Source organism: Macrotis lagotis, chromosome 1 (assembly GCF_037893015.1).
Source record: "Macrotis lagotis isolate mMagLag1 chromosome 1, bilby.v1.9.chrom.fasta, whole genome shotgun sequence".
Classification (NCBI taxonomy): Eukaryota; Metazoa; Chordata; class Mammalia; order Peramelemorphia; family Peramelidae; genus Macrotis; species Macrotis lagotis.
Genome location: NC_133658.1, coordinates 762791785 through 762815636, shown reverse-complemented (window position 1 = coordinate 762815636; position 23852 = coordinate 762791785). Strand labels below are relative to the sequence as shown.

Sequence of the window (23852 nt, the reverse complement as noted above, 5' to 3'; positions counted from 1 at the left end):
AGGACAACAAGTACAACTCTCTCATGTTATAGATGAGGAAATTGAGGCACAGAGAGATTATGACTTGTCTGGGATCAAAAACCTAGTAAGCATCTGAAGCAAGATTTGAAATCAGGTTTACTTTACTTCAATTTCATGGCTCTATCCTATTTTTTATTATTTATACCTGGAGAACTGTTACTCAGAATTGAGGACTAAATCTAAAATTTCAGTATTTTATAGGTGCTTCTTTTCATATATGTTGGTTAATTTTGCTGAACTGTTTTTTCCTCCTTCCTTTTTTCTTCTTTATTATAAGAGATAGTAGGGGATGGGGGGGTCATAGTATGAAAGGAGAAATACATTGGGAAATAGTGACGTAAAAAAAGACATAAAATTTATTTTGAAACATATTAATGTAAAGTTTATATTTGGTGAGCAAAAAATGATAAATTGTCTACTTCAATTGTATATACTTTTAAAATACTCCCTCTGAATAGGGATAAGGTATGGACCTGTGTTGTTTTTTTTTAGCTTTTATTTTTTTAAAGATTTTATTTATTTTGAGTTTTACAATTTTCCCCCTAATCTTACTTCCCTCCCCCCACTCCCCCAGAAGGAAGTTTGCCAGTCTTTACATTTGGACCTGTGTTTTTATTAGTGTAAGGAGTTACCAGGTAAAGAAACCTAATTTCCTCTGCCAATATAAGTTAGTACTTCCTCTGTAAGTCATTCTCTTAGAGAGACTTCTAGATTATTGAAGTTAAGTGACTTGCCCAGGGTCTTGCAGCCGATGTGTATCAAAGTCTAGACTTGAACTTAAGACTTCCAATCAGTGAGGCTAGCTGCCTAATATACCAAACTGCCCATTACCCTTTGTAATTTAAGTACTAAAATCTCATCCTTTCATATTACATTTGTGCTAGTAATATTAATGGCTATTAGGACACATAGATTTTAAATAATGGTCATCAAAATTTCCTTAGCATCCTTTTGTTTCAAGAACTTTTTGGAATGTTGAGATGACAAAAGCTGACCTTAAGAAACTTACAATCTAGAGGAGATCATCAGTTAAGTATGCATTATTATCAGAGGAATAGTTAGATTTATATATATTTATTTTATTATATTATTATGTTTATTTTATATTTATATATTTTACATTATATTATATATAACATATCATATATTTTATATTTATATTTATTTTATTATTATATATTATTATATTTATTTATGTTTATTTTTATTATATTATATATATTATATATTTTTATATATATTTATATATTTGTATACATTTATATGTGATGCAAAAAACACGAGTGCAAACATATTTCTATACACATATGGGAAGCTTAATGGGTATAACTGAACCAATACAATAGAGGTATAGAATAATATCTGCTCATCCTTAAGAAAGTTAATTTGAATAGCAAAATTAAAATTATTTCATACCAGTATATTTATTTGTATACATAAACCTATGCACATATATACACAAAACCATCCTGATTAAGACCAGGTTATCTCGGAGCATGCTGATTGTCAGTGCTTATTGTTTAAAGATGTAATAGGTCTATGAAAAATGATAGAAACCAAACAATTGATTCAATATCATTACATAAAAAAGCACCATGGCAAAAGGAAGAAGTAGGATATGAAATCCATTTGAGAATCCATTTCACACTTCTAATTTAAAGCCAATTCTGCCATAATTTACTTTACTAGGTCCCTATATTTTCATGAGGATCAAGAGTGCAATCAACAGAGGTGACAATAGTTATTTGCAGCTATCAAAAGATAAAGTGACAGCAGTAACTGAGCCAGTGTCTAATAAAAATCCTGGGACTCCCACCGAAAACTGAATTACTAAATCAAAAGCCCTCTCTCTCAGCCCCCATATGAATGTTATAAGAAAAGCTTTTAACGTATGTCAACTTGGCATCAAATGCATGTTTGCAATTTAACTGAGTTCAGTACAATGAAGTTGGACTCACCGGTGCGTAAACCCATCATTTTGCTTTTCTATGAACATTTACAGAAAGTAACGCAATCACTTTCACTTTTATGTTTAAACTTACCACTTTCGTCATCTATGTTAAACCTTCCAAGACCACTGCCATCCCTGATAGAATACTGGATTTCCCCATCCCTTCCAGAATCCTCATCTCTTGCGGTCACCTGCAGCACACTTGTTCCAATACGGGAGTTTTCCTTTACAGATCCAACAACAGCAAAGTCAGGGAAATAGGGAGTGTGAAGATTTTCATTGACATCTACCACTTCTACCTCCACAAAGGAAACAGATGATAAAGATACTGGGCGTCCTTTGTCTTTTGCACGGACTGTGAGGTTGTAGAACTGTTGCTTCTCATAATCAAGCTCTTTGCTCAAACGAATAGCACCACTGGCTTTATCAATTTCAAATCTCCCATTATAGTCATTCACCAAGGAGTAGCGTACTTGACCTCCCAAGCCAAGGTCCGGATCATGAGTTTCCAACCATGCAATGACTGTGCCAACTGGAAGATCTTCAAGGACCTTCACACTGTAGCTAGTTGGTATAAAAGTAGGAGAGCAGTCATTGACATCATCCAAGAAAACTTTAAGAGTAACCACAGAAAATTGCTGCTGGCCACTTTCAGATTTGTCCCTGGCCTCTATTTTTAAAGAGTAATTTGCTTTGGATTCCCGGTCCAGTTGATCAGCTACATAAACTATTCCAGTTGAACTATTGATGGAAAATTGCTGTGCATCTGTTAATACTGAGTAAGTCACTTCACCATTAGATCCCAAGTCTCTATCCCTGGCTTCCACTTGAATGATCTCAGTACCAATACTTGAACTTTCTAGAATATTAACAGAGTAACTCTCCTGCAAGAAAATGGGTCTATTGTCATTGGAGTCTTCCACATTAACAGTCAGTAATCTCCATGAGGATTTCTGGGGCTTCCCTAAGTCATAAATTGTAATATTAAGAAGGTAGAGATCTGTCTGTTCTCGATCCATTGGCATCAGAACTTTAAGCTGACCTGTTTCCATGTCAATGTTGAAGCAACTATCTGAATTACCATCAGAGATTGTAAAAACCACCTTCCCATTGAAGCCAGAGTCTGCGTCAAAGGCTTTTATTTTCAAGATGTTAGCACCAACTGGCAGGTCCTCCTTGACAGCTATATCAGAAGGAAAGGATTTGTCAAAATGGGGTCCCTGCCTATTAACAGAATAAAAGTCAAGAAACCCATCTTCCGCATTCAGCCTCCCATTGGCTTTTGCTTTGATAAGAAGTTTCTCTGCTAACTTTTGTGCCACTCGAGTTTCCCTACAACTGAAGCTTTTGGAAGATACCTTTCCCTGTAAGACTGAAATGTTAACAAACATGGCATCTGCAAAATTCTCCCCATCAGTGGCTGTGATCCTGAGGCCAAAGTTACCATTCTTTACACCAGAGTTAATCAAGGACTGTTTAAGCTGTAAGACACCTGAGTCAGGATTTAAATAAAAAAAGCCAAGTTCGTTTCCAGAGATGATTTTGTACTTTACTAGTTCCAGTTCATCAATATCTATTGCTGACACAGCAGTAATGTGTCCCCCAACAGGAAAGTCATATGAAATTACTCCCTGGCAGGCCACTTTTTCAAACAAGGGTCTGTTGTCATTGACATTTCCTATGCGGATGGTCACGTTGACCTCGCTTTCATGTCGATAAGGTGAGCCCCAGTCAGAGGCCCTCACAATGAACCTGTAATTTTCTGGAGAGGATTCAAAATCCAGTTCCTCAGTTGTACGGATAACACCTGTAAATTGGTTAATGGAAAATGGCAATGCACTGAGACTGGCGATACTGTACGTGATATACCCATTTTCTCCCTTGTCCTTATCGGAAGCAGAGACTGACAACACACTTGTACCCACAGGCACGCTCTCATTAACAAAAGCTTCATAGGATGACTGCTGAAATTCTGGAGTATGATCATTGGCATCTTCTAAGCTGATGGAGACTTGTGCTTTCAAATCTCCTTCTTTGTTCGACACTCCTAGCTCATAAACATCTTTCTTGATGACATCCAGGGGCTGAGCTGTGACTATCAGACCAGATCTTGGATTAATCTTAAAGAACTCTGCATCTTCACCAGGAGATATTCTGTATTCCACACCTGGTGGTTCTGGGTTCAGTTTAACTATGGCAACCACAACTCCAGGAGGTGAAAATTCACTAATGGTGACATTGTAGATTTCCTTCTCAAATCTGACAGGGATGTTATCTCTCTGGGGATTGGCAATGTGGACTACTTTTGCTGCTGAGAACTTCTGCGGAGAACCCTTGTCCTTTGCTTGAAGAGTAAGATTGTACCCGTAGGGAAAGCCCTCCCAGTCAATTGACTTCCTCTCCTTAATTTTGTACTCATTAATCCATTTCCCTTCTTTTACCAGGACAAACTGTTCCAATGGATCTCCAGCTACAATAGAAATTGATTCAATCTCTCCATTTGCACCTTCATCTAGGTCATCAACATTAACAACTGCATAAGTGGGTTCCTTGTCCAATGGGAAGGGGTTGTGTGTGACCACACTGATGGTTGGCGCATGTTCATTGATCCGTTCAATATGAACATAAAGCTTTGCTGTGCTGCTGACACCGTTGTTACCGTAAAGTTTCATCCCCCGGTCCACTGCCAAAACTTCAAGGTCATACCTGTTCTTCTCATCATAGTTTAACCTCCCACTTAGAGAGATTACACCACTTGTAGGGTGAACAGAAAAGAGGTCAACTTTGTTTTTAAAGTAATAGTAGAATTCACCATTAGAACCAATATCAGCATCAGTAGCTGTTACCTGGGCAATGCTAGTCCTTAGAGGTGTGCTTTCTGCTATTGTAACAGAGTATGTTGTTGGTGAAAACAAAGGTCTCAAATCATTCATATCCAAAACCTGTATATTCACTTTGGTCCATGCTTCTAGATCCTCTCCTCTGACAGAACCTTTTACAATCAATAAATAATTGTCCTGTATTTCTCTATTCAGGATGGCAGAATTGCCACCTTTAGTTCTTATTCTGAGGAAACAGAAGTCTGCAATGATGACTTCCTCTGCTTTGAAGAATCCTTCTTCATCCCCTGACACTATTCTGTATTTTATGTCCCAGGAAAGATCTGACAAGATGATGCCCATTCTGCTCTGGCTGTTGACATAGGTCCTTGCTGCTGAGTTCTCATACACTGTAGCATTATAAATGGAATGCGTAAAGTGGAAACCCAGAGGTCCTGTCCCTGGGAGACCCTGGGAAACACTGGCCAAAAGCTTAAGAAGCAGGAGTACAAGGCAGGAGGGAGGAGGTCCTGTGCCCAAACAGCAGCCCATAGTTATATCCATCACATCATTCTTTCATCCTAGGGGGAAAAAAGACAGAGAAAAATAAATACATCTAAAAGGAAATCAGTAAGGGGGAACAATATATATGTGTGTGCTAAGAAATGATGTATTTTATTATATGTTCTATTTAGTAAACATCAAATATTTGGAAATTTAACAAGATTACAAATAATTAAAATATATGGTCTATAAAAAGATGTTATGATGTCATCATTTTATCCCTTCTTTTTTTAGATTATTGTGTTTATTTTTAAATAACAACATTCATAAGCAATTTAATACCCCCCAAAGAAGCTCAGTAAAATAATCTATTCATCCATCTATCTACCTATCCCTCCCTCAATCTATTTATCCCTGGAAGCAAAAGACCAAAAGCATCTAAGCCCAAAGAGCCCTTTTTCATTCAATAAAACCCATTAGTAAATGGAATTCTATTAGGGTTGGGGTGATAAATGGAATATTAGTGATTTAGATATGCACTTAAGGAACTACAAAGGAACTTCCAACTATCTTGTTAGTCACCACAGAACTTCCAATCATCAAAGAATGATGCCTGCACCAAATAGACTTACCAAAAAAGAATCAGGGTTGAAACATATTTAAAAAGGGCACAGTAGGCAATCATTTTTCATTTATTAAGAACCCACCAATGTGCTAAGGACTGGGCACACAAAGAAAGGCACTAAGATAGTATCTACCCTCAAAGAACTTACAATCTAATGGGGAAGACAACAAGCAAATAACTATGTAACACAGAGAAGGTCCTAGAATTAAGGAGGATAATGAGTGAGTTCTTGCAGAATTTATCAGAATTTTGACATGTATGTGAAAATGCATGGAGTCTGGGCATGGAATGACATTCAAAAAAAGAACAAAGAGAGAGATTAAATTCACATGAAGAGAGTATATTAAATTATTTCTATGTGTCCTGATCTAATTTCTATGAACCTATGAGAACTAACTTCTTTATTCACTATACTCAGCTACTACTTCTAACAACATGTTCTTTACTTTCCCTGTCTACCATGATCCCAACAGTGACATTCTGACACAGATCCAGCTTAGGCCTGATTAGAATACAGTTTTAGAATATTTTGTCTCTTTCTTACGCATTCTTAAAATCATTTTTCTATATTTTATCAGTAAAATGAAAATTTATTTTTTAAGGTTCTTAATAAATGTTTATTGACTGGATGACTGACTTTCTCTCTTAAAGTAACAACAACAAACAACAATAGTGAAATGTCAATGTGGAAAGAAACCCTTGCTCAATCTTGCCAACTTTTGTCTATCATAGAATCTTAAAGCATCTAGTTAATTCACAGATTATTCACTCTAACCTATATCTGAGGAAGATAATCCTCACGCTCAAGGAACTTACATTCTTTAAGTTTGTTTTTCTAAATTATTTTAATTTTTAGCTCCAAATTTTCTTTCCTTTCCCTTTTCCCATTGAGAATATAATGCAAATTTCTTCAAAAGTAATCACAAATTTTTTGGCCCTGATGGATGGGTATTTTCTCCTAGAAAAATTCATCTTATACTCTCTTATTTTTACATTTCTATTTGGCAAAACTGAATCCACAGTTCCAGATTTCAATACTTTAATGGATCTTTGGTCCTATTCTGTAGTCATTTTTTCAACAGTATCCAACTCATAGTAACCTCATTTGATGTTTGTCATTTCCTTTTCCAGTTCATTTTATAGATGAGGAATTGAAGCAAACAATTGTGCCATTCCCAAAGTCACATAGCTAATAAGTGTCTAAAGCCAGATTTGAACCTCACCAAGATGTGTTTCCTGACTCCAGACCTAGCACTCTATCCACTGTACCACCTAGCTACTTTCTTTCATCCTGTAGCAAGTCATATTTGTTTTCTTATATTTTTGTGACTCTTTTCCATATCTTCCCATAAATCAATTATCCAATGTCCAGAAGGTCTTCCTCTATAATTTGTGACTTTATATGATGAGCCCCAGAGAAGCCAGTTGGATGTCCATTAGCAAATCCCTAACTCTTTCATTAGTTTTCCCCACTCCTTTCTATCCTCTTTTACACAATTCTGATCAAGTTTCAAACTAACATCAATTATTTCAAGCTTGAAAATTTACAGAAGTGGTCTCTAATTTCCTATATAATGCACTGTCAAGAAGTCCCAAAATGAATTTCAATAAAGCAAAATTTTGACTGTGCTTATCCTGTACCTTCACAGCACATGTTCACCTGTCAGGGTAGGTAAAGACTGAAAGACAGATGAAATATAGGTCCTGAACTATCAGCACTGCAAAAGTAGACTCCCAAAATGTAAAGTAGGGAAAAGAGATCTGACTCTGGAAACTCATGAGAGCCTCACTTAATTCAATTTAATTTCCTATACAACTGCTGGAACACAGCCCATCTGTCCCTATACAATGCTTAAGTTCTCAGTTTATGAGGTGAATGTGTGGTGAGCTGAAACAAAAAATGAGATTCAGGAAATCAATATACAATGGCAGCTCCTATCCCTAACTCTGCAGATTGAGGGTGGGGGTGCTTTTAGGGTATGCCTGCCTTTTAGGCAAAGTAGACCTGTTTTACATGTGTGTGGGGGGCTATATCATTTATAGAATACTTTCATAATTATTATCTCATTGAATTTTTGCAATAATCCTGCAAGGCAAACAAGACATTTACTATTCACCTTTCACAGGTGAAGCCGCTGAGAAGTTAATAGATTGGTGACATGTAATTGGCAAATAAATGACAATCAAGTAGTTAACTCTATCTTTTCCAATTTTGATGATGATGTTTGACTTTCATTTCCTCTTTTTTTTTAATTTTATTTATTTAAGGAAATTGGGTTAAGTGACTGGCCCAAGGTCACACAGTTGGGCAATTATTAAGTGTCTGAGGTCTAATTTGAACTCAGGTCTTCCTGACTCCAGGGCCAGTGCTCTATCCACTGCACCACCTAGCTGCCCCTTGACCTTCATTCTCAAAGAAGGCCATGATATCAGGGAGGTGATGCCATGACATGCACATGAATTGGATTTGAGTGAGGAGGTACTGTGCTAATTCACATTCTCCTCCAGAGGCATCTGAGTCCAGTGGCCAGAAACGAATCAGGATGACTAGAAATGGTGATGCAGTCAGGGTTAAGTGACTTGCCTAAGGGCACACAACTAATATGTGTCTGAAGTTGAATTTGATCTCAAGTCCTCATTACTTCAGGGCCAGCACTCGATCCATTCTAACTAGCTGCCCCAACTCTAGTGATCTTTCTGCTCCATCCTGCAGTTCCTAGATTATCTATACAACAGCCCTTTGAAGTTGGCTAGTCAAATATCATAAGGACCAAAATATCTAGAGTTAGAAGAGACATCAGAGGCTATGTAGTGAAACAGCTTTTATTTTACAGATGAGAAAATTAAGGCTTTGAGAGGGTAAATGTTTGCTCAAACTCACAAAGATATAAGTATTAGAGCTATGATTCAAAGTGATTCAAATAGCACCATTTCCAGTACATCATAAATAATTCTTATTTTAATACATAACAGTTTCTTGGTTATGGACAACTTCCCCCTTATTTTCTAAAATTATACAATTACCAGGTTTGTACTAACTAAACAATTTTTTATTTCACTCCCATTAATGGTTAAGGTATTAGCAATAGTCACTTCTAAATGAAAGGAGGGAATTTTAAGTGTGAATGGATGGCGTATGTTGAATCTGGGTGAGATGTGGGAGGGAAGATTGCCTCGAAGCACCAAGAGTCACTACCATTTAAATGAGAACTTGAGTTATTGCCCAAGCATTCCCAGATCCCTCCCTAGCAATAAGAACATTAAAGAAGAGGTATATTAGGAAATGCCTATTCTGGGGAATAGGATCAGTTGGAGGATGTGAAAGATAGCAATGTCTTAAGGATCACATAGAGTGAGCCATCTAAAAGGGTTCACTCATGTTTAATTATGTTTCGATGTTATTTCCTTCATCTCTAAAACTGAAAAATGTTTCCTAAACAGCAGTCAGTATTCTCATGTACATTCAAGATAGAGACAAAAATGGAGGAGTAGAGGTTTTAAGAGAACTGCCAGTAGTCATGTTCCATCAATCCCCTATCTCCTTAGCCAAAGCAAAGAAAAATAGAGGCAACTCCCTCAGGCAAAATACCACATCTGCTTTTGCTGTTCTTGATCACCATACATATGCTGGGGAGGCCCTGTGAGTTCATACGTGGCTGACCAGTTTCCTGATTCCTTCCCAAGGTGTCTAGACTACATTGTCCTCACAAAAGAAACTCTTCTCAATGCTGATGTATGACTGTGAGAAAACGTCAACAGACTTCACATCTCATAATACTGGATGCTCAGTTTCCGTTTCCCAACTACGAGTCTCTCTTGGCTTTATGAAATACATGTGTTCTTTTTTTTTTAAGACTGAGCCATTCTCTCACAGAATTACATCATCATTTCAGCAAGCATTTATCTTCATTTCTGATTGATCTTTAGTGGGCAGTGTTTTCTAACACTTTGATATTATTACACTCCTAGGTGTCCCCTCTTCCCCATCAGGTACTTAATGGATTGTGAGTAAATACTTAAATGCACTGGGGGAGTTGTTATTAAAACAACTGTGAGGTTTTTTTTTAAAAGCAAAGAATGTTCTTATTATGTGGGAATATTACTTCCCTGTTAAAACTATGCTCTAAATAAATTGATTGGCTCAGTCTCCTGACATATCATTTTACCTTGATGAATTTCTTACACAGGATTGAAGAATTGGAGCTGGAAGATACTTTGGAGATCATCTACTCCAGGAGGGTCAAACACTAGCCAGAATGGCCAAAACCAGATTAAAATGGAACTGGGAAATATTAAACAAGGTAAATAAAATTCTTGGTAATATCATATTTTACAACTAAGTCACTATGTGTACTGTTGTATACTTCAGGAATTCCATTTCTATTTGAGTTTTAAATCACTTTTTCTATTCCAACTCCTTTATTTTACAAATGAGGAAAGAAAAGGAAAGGCTAGAGAGATGATTGCATTCCTAAAAACAGACAGAGAGCAAGTAGTAGAACCAGAATTTGAGCCCAGGTATTGTAATTCCAAATTCTACCTCTTGCCATTATAACATGCTGCCTTCTCGTCCTTTAAAAGGTCAAAACATGTCACCCCAACCATGAAGCCTTCCTTTACCAATACCTCTATTCAGTAATAATTTTCCTCATTATATTTAATATATTGTTTTCTTTATGGTTAATGCCTCTCTTATGCTGTATATTATTGTTGCCTGACATTCATTTCTCTTGAAATAATTCCAGTATCAATGTATATATCTCATGGACTTGTGATTTTCTTTTTGGTTAACATTTTATAATGTTGCTGTCTTATACCCTATTAGACAGTCTGTTCCATGAAAGGAAAATACCCATCTTATTCAGACTGTATCTCTAACACTTCATTCAAGGAAAACATTCTATAAATCTTTGATGAATTAATCAATCTCTAATTTATGTTCAGTTAAGTTGAGGGTTTTTTTGGTACATAGGGTTTTCAAAGGCTCTACTTATGTAAGCTATTGGAATTTTTTTTTTATTAGACTAAGGCCGATTCCTTTATGTACAAATGGAAATTTCTCTAGGAAAACACACAGCTCAAATGGATTGATGATGATGATGTGATACTCAGAGGAGCTTTTTCTGGTTGACAAAACAGGCCTATCTGTTTCAGATGCTGAAGAAACAAAAGCCACCTCACAAAATCTTTGTGCTTCTATTCTCTTGAAAAATTTTCTTCCTGGCACAAGATAATTAAAAGACCTTGCTGTTTTCCTATTGATCCAAGAAGATAAATGAATGGTAGAAGTTAAGATTTATGTGAAATTTAGCAAAGTAAATGTTAGAATATGGATTCGGTTTCTGGGGTTACTTTTCTAATATTCTCAAAAACAATTGCTAGGATATGAATTTATTTTTTAAATGTATGCCTCACTTTTTCCACATGGTATAAAAGCTATTTTCAAGGCCAACCATGACAGTGATGATATCTGAGATGCCCTAAGCCATTGATTTATTCTACTGATGCCAGGTTATTATATAGAAAGCATTCAGTCCCCTACCTGCAAGCCTATTTTCTATAACTTAGTAACCTAATCAATAATATTTGGTAAAAATCTCCAAAGTAATCATCAAGTCATAAATCAGACATTTATTTTCAGATGCAGTTCTGAGTGGGCCTTCATCTTCTATCTTTTGCTCACTTTCTGTTGAATTCAGTATTGTCACATAAAAGATTATTTTCATGAGGATTAGCACCAAAAGAGACCCACTAAAATATCCCATCCTTGGTCATCCTACTTATCGGAGAGGTTTGCTTTTCCTTCATAGGTTTCAAATAAAGTCTGATCAGCATCCATCAAATTGGCATTGGAAAGGCAGCTTCCTAATTTAAAAAAAAAGAGAGAGAGCTTTTTGAATGGGTCCTATGGTGTGGCAGAGGGATCTCCTATTTACTTTCACTCCATCTTTTCCAGGCACATATTCACTTAAGAGAGCTCCCTGATGCACCCTACACCAATGCTTGGGAAATGCAGTGAGATCGATTATAGAAACAAAGAACAAAGCAAACCATGGCAAATGAGAAGACTTCTCTTTACATGCATTTCTTGTCAGTGATTGTTATCATTAGGTATTAAGAGAAAAGATGAGAGAGACGGGTAGTACGATTCTAAAAGACTGGTCAATAATGACTAGGAGACATGGCAAGTGACTTGCTAAGTCAGTTTTGGAGGTCGCAACTGTACCTGAAACATAAAAGTACATAAACTAAAAAACATGAAATAGTTCTTAGTCTCCTCTGATAGTTGACTTTAAAGCTTAGCTATCACAAAGGTAGTACATATGATGTCTTTAAATTCAAAAAAATATTCCTAAAGATAATTTTATGATAAATAATTAAGAATAGAAAATTAAAAGGGACAGGGGACAGTGCTGAGTTACTATGGAAGGAGTTGGCAGGGGAAACTGTATTCAATTCCAAAGCATTTATTAATTACCTACATTGCTACAAAAATTGTGATAGGTACTATAGCTACAAAGGCAAAGACTCACTAGTCCCTACCCTCAAGGAGTTTACATTTTACTTGGATAAATAAATTACATTTATAAAAATGAACAAATACAGAACATAAGTAATGTTAGGAGGAATAGGGGTCCAAACAATAATATGGAAAATCCTACTCTTTCTCTCTAGAAAGTCTTTCTAAATCTTTATTCACAAATCAGAGGGGCATCTGATGATAGAGTCATGAAAGGGTTCCCAGTTGATATATGCAGTTTTTATTTAAGAAAAACTATAGCTGGGGCAGCTAGGTGGCACAGTGGATAGAGTACCAGAAGTGGAGTAAGGAGGACCTGAATTCAAATCCAACCTCAGATACTTGATATTTTCTAGTAACCCTGGCAAGTCACTTAAACCTGATTGCCTTGACAAAAGAAAAGAAAAAGAAAAAATAAATGAAAAGCTATAGCTTCAACTCCTGGCCAAACATTTTCTACTCTGGGGAAATCATATATGGGGAATGTAATTGATTTAGGGACAATACCAATACATCATTGCCCTAAAAGGTGGAGTCCTAGATTAGCCATTTTTCTAAATATTTCTAAACATTATCTTCTGGAGAAAATTATTTTCATATTTCTTATCCTAATGGGAATGCTTTTATGTTTTCAAACATCCCCAGTAATTTACCATCTGTACAGTAATAATTATAACAACTAGCATTTATATAGTGCTTTATGATTCACAAAATACTTTACAAATACAATCTCAAAGAGGATCCTCACAAAACCTCTGCAAATTAAGCATTATCTATCCTTATATCACAAAGAAGGGAACTGAGGCAGACACATGTTAAAGTGACTTGCCCAGGATCACACAGCTACTAAGAGTCTGAAGTCAATTTAAACTTGTCTTCAGTGAACTAGAATCTATTGTGGCACCTAAATCATTACTGTAGACATGGGAATAAAGTTCTATCCTCTTCCTCCTGTTAATGGCAATATTTAGGATTAGACAAAATTTGTACAAGTTGTCTTATTTTTTATTCAAAGCATTGTGGTATAATTGGACAATGGAAAGAGTATCAAGCCTGGAGTCAGAGGAATTTTCTTGAATTCAAATTTGGTCTCAGACACTTACTAGCTGGGTGACCCTGGGCTGTTTGCCTCAGTTCCATAAAATGAGCTGGAAAAGGAAATGGCAAATCACCCCAATTTTGCCAAGAAAATCCCAAATGGGGTCACAAAGAATCAGCTACAATTGAAATGACTTAACAACTATGGAATAATATATAGAAATAGTAGGCTTCAAAATCAGGAAGACCTGGATTGATGCACTACCTCTGATACATATATTAATGTGACCCTCGAAATGTCAGTTTCAGTGACCCAGACAACTTTCTAAGATCATAAATTCCTGAGCAATGATCAACTATAAATTGGTAGAAAAAGTTTCCTCACCTATACCAATGAAATGACAGATCACCACTCTCTATGTCCCTTTTCCCCTCATTCACAGATCCCTGACACCACAATCTATAATCCAATGTAATCTAATGAAGGATGATCATAAGGAATTCATGTCACTCCATTCCCAGCTCAACTGGTTGAGAACACAGGATAACATACTAGTTAAAATCAGTTTTTTGCTTATAAGGTCTGTGTTCCATTCTTTCTTTTTTAATGAGTAACTGCACATCCAGAGAGACTGAATAATTTTCTTGAGGTTCTATGGTCAGGAGTGTCAGAGATTCTATTTGGATTCAGATTTCTATTACAAGATTTTAGATTACAAGATGATAGGAAGGTTATAGAGTACAATACACACTTTTACACAAAAATCTGGACGAGATCAATTCTATATTCCCTTTCAACCCCTGACTACTATGAATGTGGGAATCATGATTCTACCAATATAAGTTATGTTACTTAACTCTGATTGCCTCACATGTAGAGCCATCTCCAGGCATTCTGATCCATATCTGGCCTATGGACCCAGATGGCTCTGGAGGAGAAAGTGAGGTTGGTGATTTAGCACAACATCCTCCCCACTCAAATCCAATTCATGTGCTTGTCATGGCATCACCTCACGGAAGTTGTGGTCTTCTTCAAGAATGAAGGACAAGGGGTGGCTAGGTGGCACAGTGGATAGAGCACTGGCCCTGGAGTCAGGAGTACCTGAGTTCAAATCTGACCTCAGACACTTAATAATTACCTAGCTGTGTGGTCTTGGGCAAGCCACTTAACCCCATTTGCCTTGCAAAAACCTAAAAAAAAATAAAAATAAAAAAGAACGAAGGACAAAATATTATCTGTCCATCATCTCCCACTTCAATCCAAGAATGGGATAAAGAGTTGGATGTTCCTTTCTTATCCGATTGCTTGTTTTTTCCAGGAGTGATTTTGATTGTGATTTTTGGTTGGTTTTTGTTTGTATTTTTTAAATCAGATAAACAAGGGCATTGCCAGAATGCAGTATGAACAATTAAAACTAATATAAACAACTCAACTTTAAAAATGGTGGTTTGGAAATGTTATTTGGAAAAATAAGTATGGATTTTAAATAATCATTCAATGTATTTTTGCTCTAATTTTATTTTAGCCAAAAGTAATCAAGCAAATTCAGTTTTCACTCTTTCCCTTCAAAATAGTTTTGAAATCTGTCTTCTAATGTCCAAGCAGAGTTCAGTGGAAATGCACAGCATTTGATTTACAAGGTTGAGACTTGCAATATCCTTAGGCTTTCATCATTCTTGGAAGGGAAACAAATTCCAAACCAAAGGACTCCAGGTAAATATATCAACCAAAAAAAAGCAGACCTTTCCAATACCAACTTTTTCATCAAAACAACCCAGTAAATTCCAGTTCTTAAGCATTAACAATCTTTCTCCTGTGTAACAGCAACAATATAGCAGCAAAGCCAGTTGGACTAAACCAAGTGTAATCCAAGCTGCTTCTGAGCAAAGGGAAAATTCTACCACAGAGGGGCAGCATTATGAATACCTTCCTTTATCTTCTCCCCAGGTGCTGGGAATATTTCCATATAACCAGTCAATGTCAAGTATCAGTCTGCCAGCAAATGCTTCAAATTCAGTTGGAGATTATACGCAGGCCTTTTAAAATCCCTTCTTCCCTGGAGGGGAAAAACACATCTTGGGAGAAAAGGGCAGGGAGGAGTTAATCTATTGCCATGTGTGACAGCTTGAGAAGGAATCCCAAGGAATACCTGGTTGCAAAGACTTTTTTTATACCTCTCACTACTGGGTCACTGACAGAAATAAAAGGTTGCATACATAATATAGAGAGGGTTTTCTTATATCCCCTATTTCTCAAAAGACTTGCTTTTCCCTTGCTGTACTATTCTTACTCAATAAAAAAGATTTTCACATTTAGAAGGAGTCCAAATGCTTTCAAAAAGAATGGGCTTCCTGTGATGTCTATCTATCTACATTATTCTGATATATAGAAAATAACCTTGACCCTAAGGGAAAAAAAGAAAGGACTGACACAAAGTTTCTAACCAGAGGAGTTATATTAAAAAGAACTTTAAGATCCTTTCCAATTCTTTAATTCTAGTCTATGCCACCTGAGATCATAAATAACATAATTGTGATGGAATGACAGGAGGCAATAAGGTGCAAGGGGAAGCCTTCTGGACTCTAGAATTGAAGGATATAGAATCCATCTTACACTTGGAAATTTGTGTTGGAGAGAGGGTTCAACTCTGATCTTGGGCAGGTTATTTAATCTTTGTTTACCTCAGTTTTCTCATCTGTAAAATGGGGATAATACCAACTACCTCCCAGGTATCAAACAATTCTCTAACCCCAAGGAACTTGTATTATAAAAAGAGAGACAAGTACACATATAAAAACATTAAGTATAAATATATAGAGTAGTTTAAATAGGGAGGGGTGTGTGTGTGTGTGTGTGTGTGTGTGTGTGTGTGTGTGTATAAATATATGTATACAAATATATGTGTGTGTCTGTGTATGTATATATATACAAATATATGTGTGTCTCTGTGTATATATATATATATATATATATATATAAACACAAAACACATACACATATTCACATATTTGTGTCAAATTATAGCCATCTCTGGGGGCACAGGGGAAGAAAAGAAATTTACATGATAAATTTATTATATATTTAAAAGGAACAGCAAGTTTCACATAATTTGCAGTTTTGTGTGCATTTTTTATTACTCTACCATGCTATGGAAATGTTTGCTTTGTTTCATAAATTTAAAAGAAAATAAAGAAAAGCAAAAAAAGGGGGGGAAGTAGAAGCCAAAGACAAAGAATCATGGTTATAAGGTCAGGAGGTGAAGCTCCACTGGAGATTTGGGGGCAAGAGTGAGCTGGTAAATGTTTAACAGTTGGCTGCTGGTAGGGAGAAGATAAAATGCATAATTAGCATTTTGTCCATCACTTTCTTAAATCTAGACAATTAATAAAAGAACAAATCAAACACTGATGGTCATCTTTGTCAATTTTCTGGGTGTAAATTCTCACCCTGAAAATTTAACATAGTACTCTCTCGTTGGAGTTGGTTATGGATTACAGAGAAAAATCAAGGACCAGATTCTAAAATATAAAGAAAAAGCTCAATGAAACCATGTAGGAGAGAGTAAGGTGGAGTCTACAAAGCTTCCCTCCCCTTAGCACAGAAGCTTGTATTCCAAACTGGCTACATAACTCATTAACCTTTTCCTTTTGACCATTTTTCATGAAGCAGCCCAAAGTAATTTGATTAACCTGGTATAGCTGCCCTAGAAAAATGAACATTTTTAAAAGGAAGAGGCTGGAAAGTCCTCTGAACTCTAAGATTCAGCATAAGATGCTGTTATGCATGAGAAACACTTCTTCTAGGTCCTGGGGAAAAGAAGTGAAATGAGATGGATTCAATATGAGTGACCATAAAGAGAAAGCGAAGATCCACTTCAGGAAGGCAAGAAATAAGTATCCCCATAGAACCCTGAGAAAATCTGAAGGAGGGAGAGTTTTGTGTTATAGTTTTACAAAAAGGTTTGGAAAGAATGTTTTGGGCTGATATAAGTGGTCCCCTGGATAAGATGACAAGCACCATCCACTAGAGAATGGCTAAAATGCAAAAGCTTGCAAGGGATAGGAGTCTTGGAGGAAGCTTAACTATAGTGAACAACAGCAAAAAGGGTTTAGCACAAGAAGAAAATGGCAGCATTGGTGGGAGCTGAATTATATAGCAGGTGCAAAATCAAGAAAAATGAAATCAGAAACACCTGATAAAAACTACTAAAATATAAATAAAGGAATCACAGAGGGGAGCACCATTATAAGGGAGAAAACTCTTGATTCCTCCTCTTGTTAAAGTATTCCTGCAAGCAGCAACATAAGTCACAGAAACTACAGTTCTGAGAGATGAGAAGCTCCTTTAACTTGGTTAAGAGTACATTCTTTGTATACAATATGTAAATAAAATTATTTTTATCTTGTGTGCCTGAGTGATTTTTGTAGCTTGTAAGATTTGGAGCTGATGGTTACTCACTGGGGGGAGTGCCAGATGATGACCTTAATATGTTGTGGAAATAACATGTTCAAAAGCTGAAATGTTCCCAAATTGTACCAGGGCCTTTTATATCAAGAAACCTTTTTCAGGGATGATGGTAGGTAAGGTTATGGAAGATCAAAACATTGAGGAGAAAACAACAGTATATGGATAAAAATTATAATTCAGAAAGGTCAGGGAAAAAGTTATTAAAATAGAGAGCCATAAAAGCCGCCAAAATTGAAAAGGGCATGAGACAACAAGGAACATGGCTCAAAGTGATAGCAACATCAAAAGTCTAAGAATTCCTATGGATCCTTCACTCAATCAAATTAGACTTTTTTTTAGGTTTTTTGCAAGGCAATGGAGTTAAAGTGGCTTTCCCAAGGCCACACAGTTAGGTATTAAGTGCCTGAGGCTGGATTTGAACTCCAGGGTGCCACCTAGCCACCCCTCAAATCTAAACCTGATGACAATTTGGTAATGATGTTAGCTAGGTTTCTTCAAGCAGACTTTGCATATGCATGAAGGAATTACAAATATGGGTTCCCCTCCCCCATTCCATTAAGATTCTTTATTTATTACCGACTGATGTATTTATGCTGATTTTGTCTAAGTTAGTTAGAATATAGTGCTAATGAGGCCAAGGTCACAGGTTCAATCCCCACATGGTCCAGTTAGCATCACACAGAGAAAACTCATCCTGGCTATAGTCTGCAAGCTCAGCCTTCTTAAAAGTGTGTGCATCAGTCACAAGGGGGTCCAGCTAGGAGGATGTGGGCAGCAAAGCATAAATTTATCATCACTACTGGAAATAAGCAAATGTCCTGATGGTAGATCAGAAGTGTCATCTTGGTCCATGCAGAGCTGAATATTTACTGTTGATTGAAGGATGCAGTGCTACAGTGAGTGGAGCACTCTATTAGATGCATTATAATGGAAGTCAAGTTATAAAAGGAAAGCACTAATGTATAGATGAGAAGGGGTGGGGGAAGTATCCTGGAAGCAAACACTCAGATATGTAGACGAGGCCTAAATTGACCTAGGAAAAGCAAAAATCAAAGATAAGGACAAAACAACTCCTGTGGGTAGGTAAAAGTTATAGAGATTGGGGGTGGAGATAAGAAACATGATTTAAGAAGATCCTAGGAAACAGTCCAGAAGAAATGAGACAATGTCACTAAGGAGTCAAAAGCCAAGTGTACGGAAGGGATAAATTCTATGGAGAGATCTATCCAAGTCATTGGAGAGATTCTTTAAGGTAAAACAAGATATGGAAAATATAGAGAAAAACAACTTAATTCTAAAAGGCTTCAGGTTTATGCTAAAAGTCATTCAGCCCAAAGGAGCTAAGGATATTTTCTGAATGAGACCCCAATAGACAGTTAACTCTCCTTATGGCAGGACTAGGAATGGTTCCCAAGATGGTGAGAATTTACTCTGAGTTCTTTTGGCACTGGTATAACTCTAAATTATTGGGTACCAAGAGAATCTTATTCAAATTCTTTTTCCCCCATAGAAAAAAGGAGAAATGCTACCCCCCACTTCCAACACTCATTATCTTCAGTAAGAATTCTGATGTTCATCCCTTTCCAACTCCACCACACCTCAATGGTGTAATGCCTCAGTCATTTCTGAGACCCATTGTTCTCCTGTATTCAGTTATTCTGCCTTGGATCTCTCACTTTATAGAAACATATACTTGCTGACAAAAAATAAAAAAAAAATAGAATATTGATCTTTGCAAGTCAATATGGTCCTCTCTCTCTCTGGAGACCTTACCTACCTTGCTCTCCATAACTACAAAGACTATAGTCACACCAGCAGTTTAATAGTATAATTCTGTCACCCATGGGAAAAGTCACTGTGTTCTTACAAGTATTAAGAACAAAAGAGATGCTACACAAGGTTAGGAAACCAGGAAAAGCTCCCTCAAAATCTCAGCTATAACCAAAACAGCTTTTTCTGACATTTTCAATATCAGCAGCTGTTGGAAAATATATAAAATCTTGGTCCTTGTCGTAATGCACCCAAGTGGAATTATTCCATGTTTTTAAATACACAGCTTTTTCTTAGTCCACCCTGAGGTATATATCATCAGAAACCCAGAATATATTTTCCCACTAATTATGTATTACAAATAAATAGTTTGCACAAGAGTATGTAAACTGTTGAAAGGAGTAGATTCAGTTTTTAGCATGCATAACAGATGTTAAGAAACAGCTGTATGCAGAAGATGACAAGAATTTAGATGACATTATTTCTAAGTACCACCAGAGTGCGAGGCCATTTATTTAGTCTTAAAATACTATACAAAATGATGCCAAAGAAAGGTATCTGATAGAGCACTGGCCCTGGAGTCAAGAGGACCTGACTTCAAAGTCTGTCCCAGACACTTAATGATTACCTAACTGTGTGACCTTGGGCATGTTACTTAACCCACTGCCTTGCCCCACCCTCCACCCAAAAAGGTATGGAGAACTTTCTTTGCTGTTTACCTAGATTCTTGCACTATCTCAAAAAATTACTGCCTTAGCCCTGCTCACTGAATGTGGAAATAGTCATCATTCTAGTGTCTTTCCTACTGGTACAGCCCTACAGATTTAATTCAGATAGATACAAAATACTTATTCATTGTTATTCAAAGAAAACAGTTCCTTTCTGAAGTTCACTGAGTATAGAGAACAGCCTGGGAGTCAGTTCACTGTTGCCTTTGACATACAGTGTGTGACCAAGAGCTATAAATCCTAAGTGTGTGTGTTTGTTTTTTTTGTTTTGTGTGTGTGTGTGTGTGTGTGTGTGTGTGTGTGTGTGTGTGTGTATAGAAACAGGGAGAAGGAGTCTGGGGAGATCCTTGTGAAGGTTTCATGAAGTGACATGGACAGGCATCACAGAGGATGACAAAATATAGTTGAGAAAAACTTCTGTATGCGCCAGAGTATGACAAGAATGACACCATGTACCCTACAGTCAAAGTAAATGCAATGGTGAAATGAAAATAGATGCAATCAAAGTTCTTTAAGTTGAATTTCAAGCCCAATAAATATTTTTAAGCACTTGATTCTATGGAAAGGACTATGGTGGATACTGAAAGAAATGTATATCTGAAATAGTCCTCCTACTAAAAGTACTTCCTACCATCATGGGCTCATTGGATCTTGTGTATAGAGCTTGAAGAAAACACAAAGATCAAGCCTTACAGATGAGGAAACTGAGACTAGGGAGGGCAAGCATTTTGCCCAATGAAATTGTGTAAATGGGATCAGCTATGTGAGGCAGTAGATAGACACAGAGCTTAGAATCAGAATGACTCAACTTAATGAGTTTAAATTGGGTTTTAAACACTGGCTGTCTGACCCTGGGCAAATCACTTCACCCTGTTTGCCTCAGTTTCCTCAGTTATAAAATGAGCTGAAGAAGCCATTCCAGTATCATTGCCAAGAAAACCTCAAAAGGGGTCGCAAGAGTCAAACATAACTGAAATGATTAAATATCAGTTGTTTAAGTGACTAAAATCCAAACTACCTCACAAGTTTTTTTTCAAATAAAGGCTATTATTAAGGTCAGACTACTACTATTCCTTGCACATTTTGCTTTCCTAAAGAAGAAAAAAGAAAATGTTAACAAAAAGTTAGGTAAGCTAATATATTTGAACATTTTAATTATCCACAAATTTCAACCACCTAACTTCTCCATCATGTAGGATAATTCACCCACTTTCTTTCTTTCTTTCTTTCTTTCTTTCTTTCTTTCTTTCTTTCTTTCTTTCTTTCTTTCTTCCTTTCCTCTACCTCCCTCCCTATCTTCTTTTCTTCCTTCCTTTCTTCCTTTCTTTCTTCCTTCTTTCCTTCCTTCCTTCCTTCCTTCCTTCCTTCCTTCCTTCCTTCCTTCCAAAACCAAGACATAAAGAAAGATAGCATTAGCTAATAACAAAGGTGGAATGAGAAACTTAGTCTTCTGACTCTAATACCAAGAAATTCCAAAGAACTGTGACTTAAAGGACCAATGCTCTAGCCTTAGGGTGTTTTCTTTAACACTCCATGCAGTGATACTCTGCAAAATAAGCATCAGGTCATTTCCAAGAAATTGTTCTCATCTACCTTAGCTCTCTATGAACCTCAATTTCCTATGATCAATTCTCTCAAAATGCTTTAATGCTTCCTATATAAATTTAACTACAAGAACAAGAAGCATTATAATTCATTATCATAAAGTCCTATTGCTTTTTTAGAGTACTCTCAAAAAGCACTAATGAAACATTAATTAGTACCTTAAAGACTGGTACCATTAATTTGTTCAGTCCTAATTTTGTTGCCCCATTAAAGCATAAACCCTAGGTTCAGGCAAGGTCAATATAAGGTTGCTCTATTAAGATTTAAAAGTGAAGTAAGCAGGATGCTAAAGAGGATTTGTATAATTTTAGCAAAAATATAGTCTACTTTTACAGTATATGTGAAGATCATGGAGCATATCTATTTAATATAGAAAAAAGCACTTGGGTTCCAATTATGACTGATCATAGGTAAGTCACATTAACTTCTCTTAAGTTTATTTCCTTATTCCTAAAAGAAGGAAAGGTTAGAAAGGAAGGAATCAGATAAAATGATCTCTGAGGTACATTGCAACTTAAAAAGATGTGCCTGTGATCCCTTTGGTTGGATAGTTATGTGAGATGATTTAAAATACCCCAACTATTCCTTTCCTCTCCTAGCACTTTCTCCTTTTTCAAGCAAGGCCTTCTTCTTTGAGAACCTTTATTTTTCTGGATTTTGGGGGGTACAAACATTGTCTACATGAAAACATCATTTTCATTTGCCTCACATACTTACCTAAGACCTTCTCAGAATCTTTCTAGTAGCTGAGAGAACAATGCTTTTAGGAGATTTATATCAAATTTAGTTCTGATGACTAATGCATAGCACCTAAGACCTTCCATAGAGGCAGACTCTGTTAGAGAAAAAAATCATTACAGGCTCCATAATTGCAAGCAATTACCTCACATAAACCAAAGGAAGCAAACAATAACACTAATGCATCACATTCTATCTCTTACCTGATGGATGGCAAATCCTTAGGCCAATCAAAGTGAGTGAGCTATCATCAATCACTTAACCCAAACAGAAAGTCAAAGGAATGAAACCAGCAATTGAAAGACAACTGAAAGATTTTTGCCTACAGATGTGTGTGTGCACGTATGTAAATGTGCATGGAGGTATAAGGTTTTTTTTTCTTCTCACATACAAACAAGGATACATAGTTCCCTATAAAACAAGTCCTGTAGTTGTTAACACTTTTTATATCAAAGACCCCTGTGGTGGCCTTGTGAAACCTATGGATCTCTTCTCAGAATAATATTTTAGAATCCATACAATAAAATGCACAGAATACAAAGAAACCCAATTAAAATGAATTGGTTATTATAAAAAATGTTCAAAGACTCTTGTTTAAAAGCCTTGAATCAAAGGACCCAAAGCCCATGAGGATAGAGGTTTGAGGCCGAATTTGATGAGATGGAGCATAAATGAATTACGAAAGGGTAATTTCAGCACATAAAAATATAAGCAAAGCAAAAAATCTAGAGCCTAATGTTGCCACTATTATTATGAAAAAATACTTTTCCTACATACAGAAGGTCTCTAATAACCTGAGTACCAGCTAGAACGAAAATGGACATAGATCTGACCAGCTAAGAGCACAAAAGGTCCTCTGCTTCCCTGACATGACCTCATTTAAATGTAATTTAATTGTGACCAGAGCCATACTGAGACGGTTCTTCACTAACACAGAGGGAAAAAAAATAGAGGCTCAGGACAGGATTTGAAGATCATGGCCTGGGGATGTTTTAAAGTCTTTCTATAAGAGAGTGTCATTATTACATCTAAAAGCCCAGAAAAAAATTATAAACCAGTTTTACT

General features: G+C 36.4%; 1 protein-coding gene across 1 annotated transcript in view; it reads right to left on the bottom strand.

Annotated features, from left to right (window-relative positions):
- LOC141506734 (protocadherin Fat 3-like) overlaps positions 1-23852 on the bottom strand; it is a 697405-nt gene that overhangs the window by 514023 nt on the left and 159530 nt on the right. The window contains exon 3 of the mRNA XM_074213761.1: positions 2064-5372. Coding sequence (XP_074069862.1) covers positions 2064-5355 — 3292 coding nt within the window. The 5' untranslated portion in view covers positions 5356-5372. The remainder of the gene's footprint in view (positions 1-2063; positions 5373-23852) is intronic.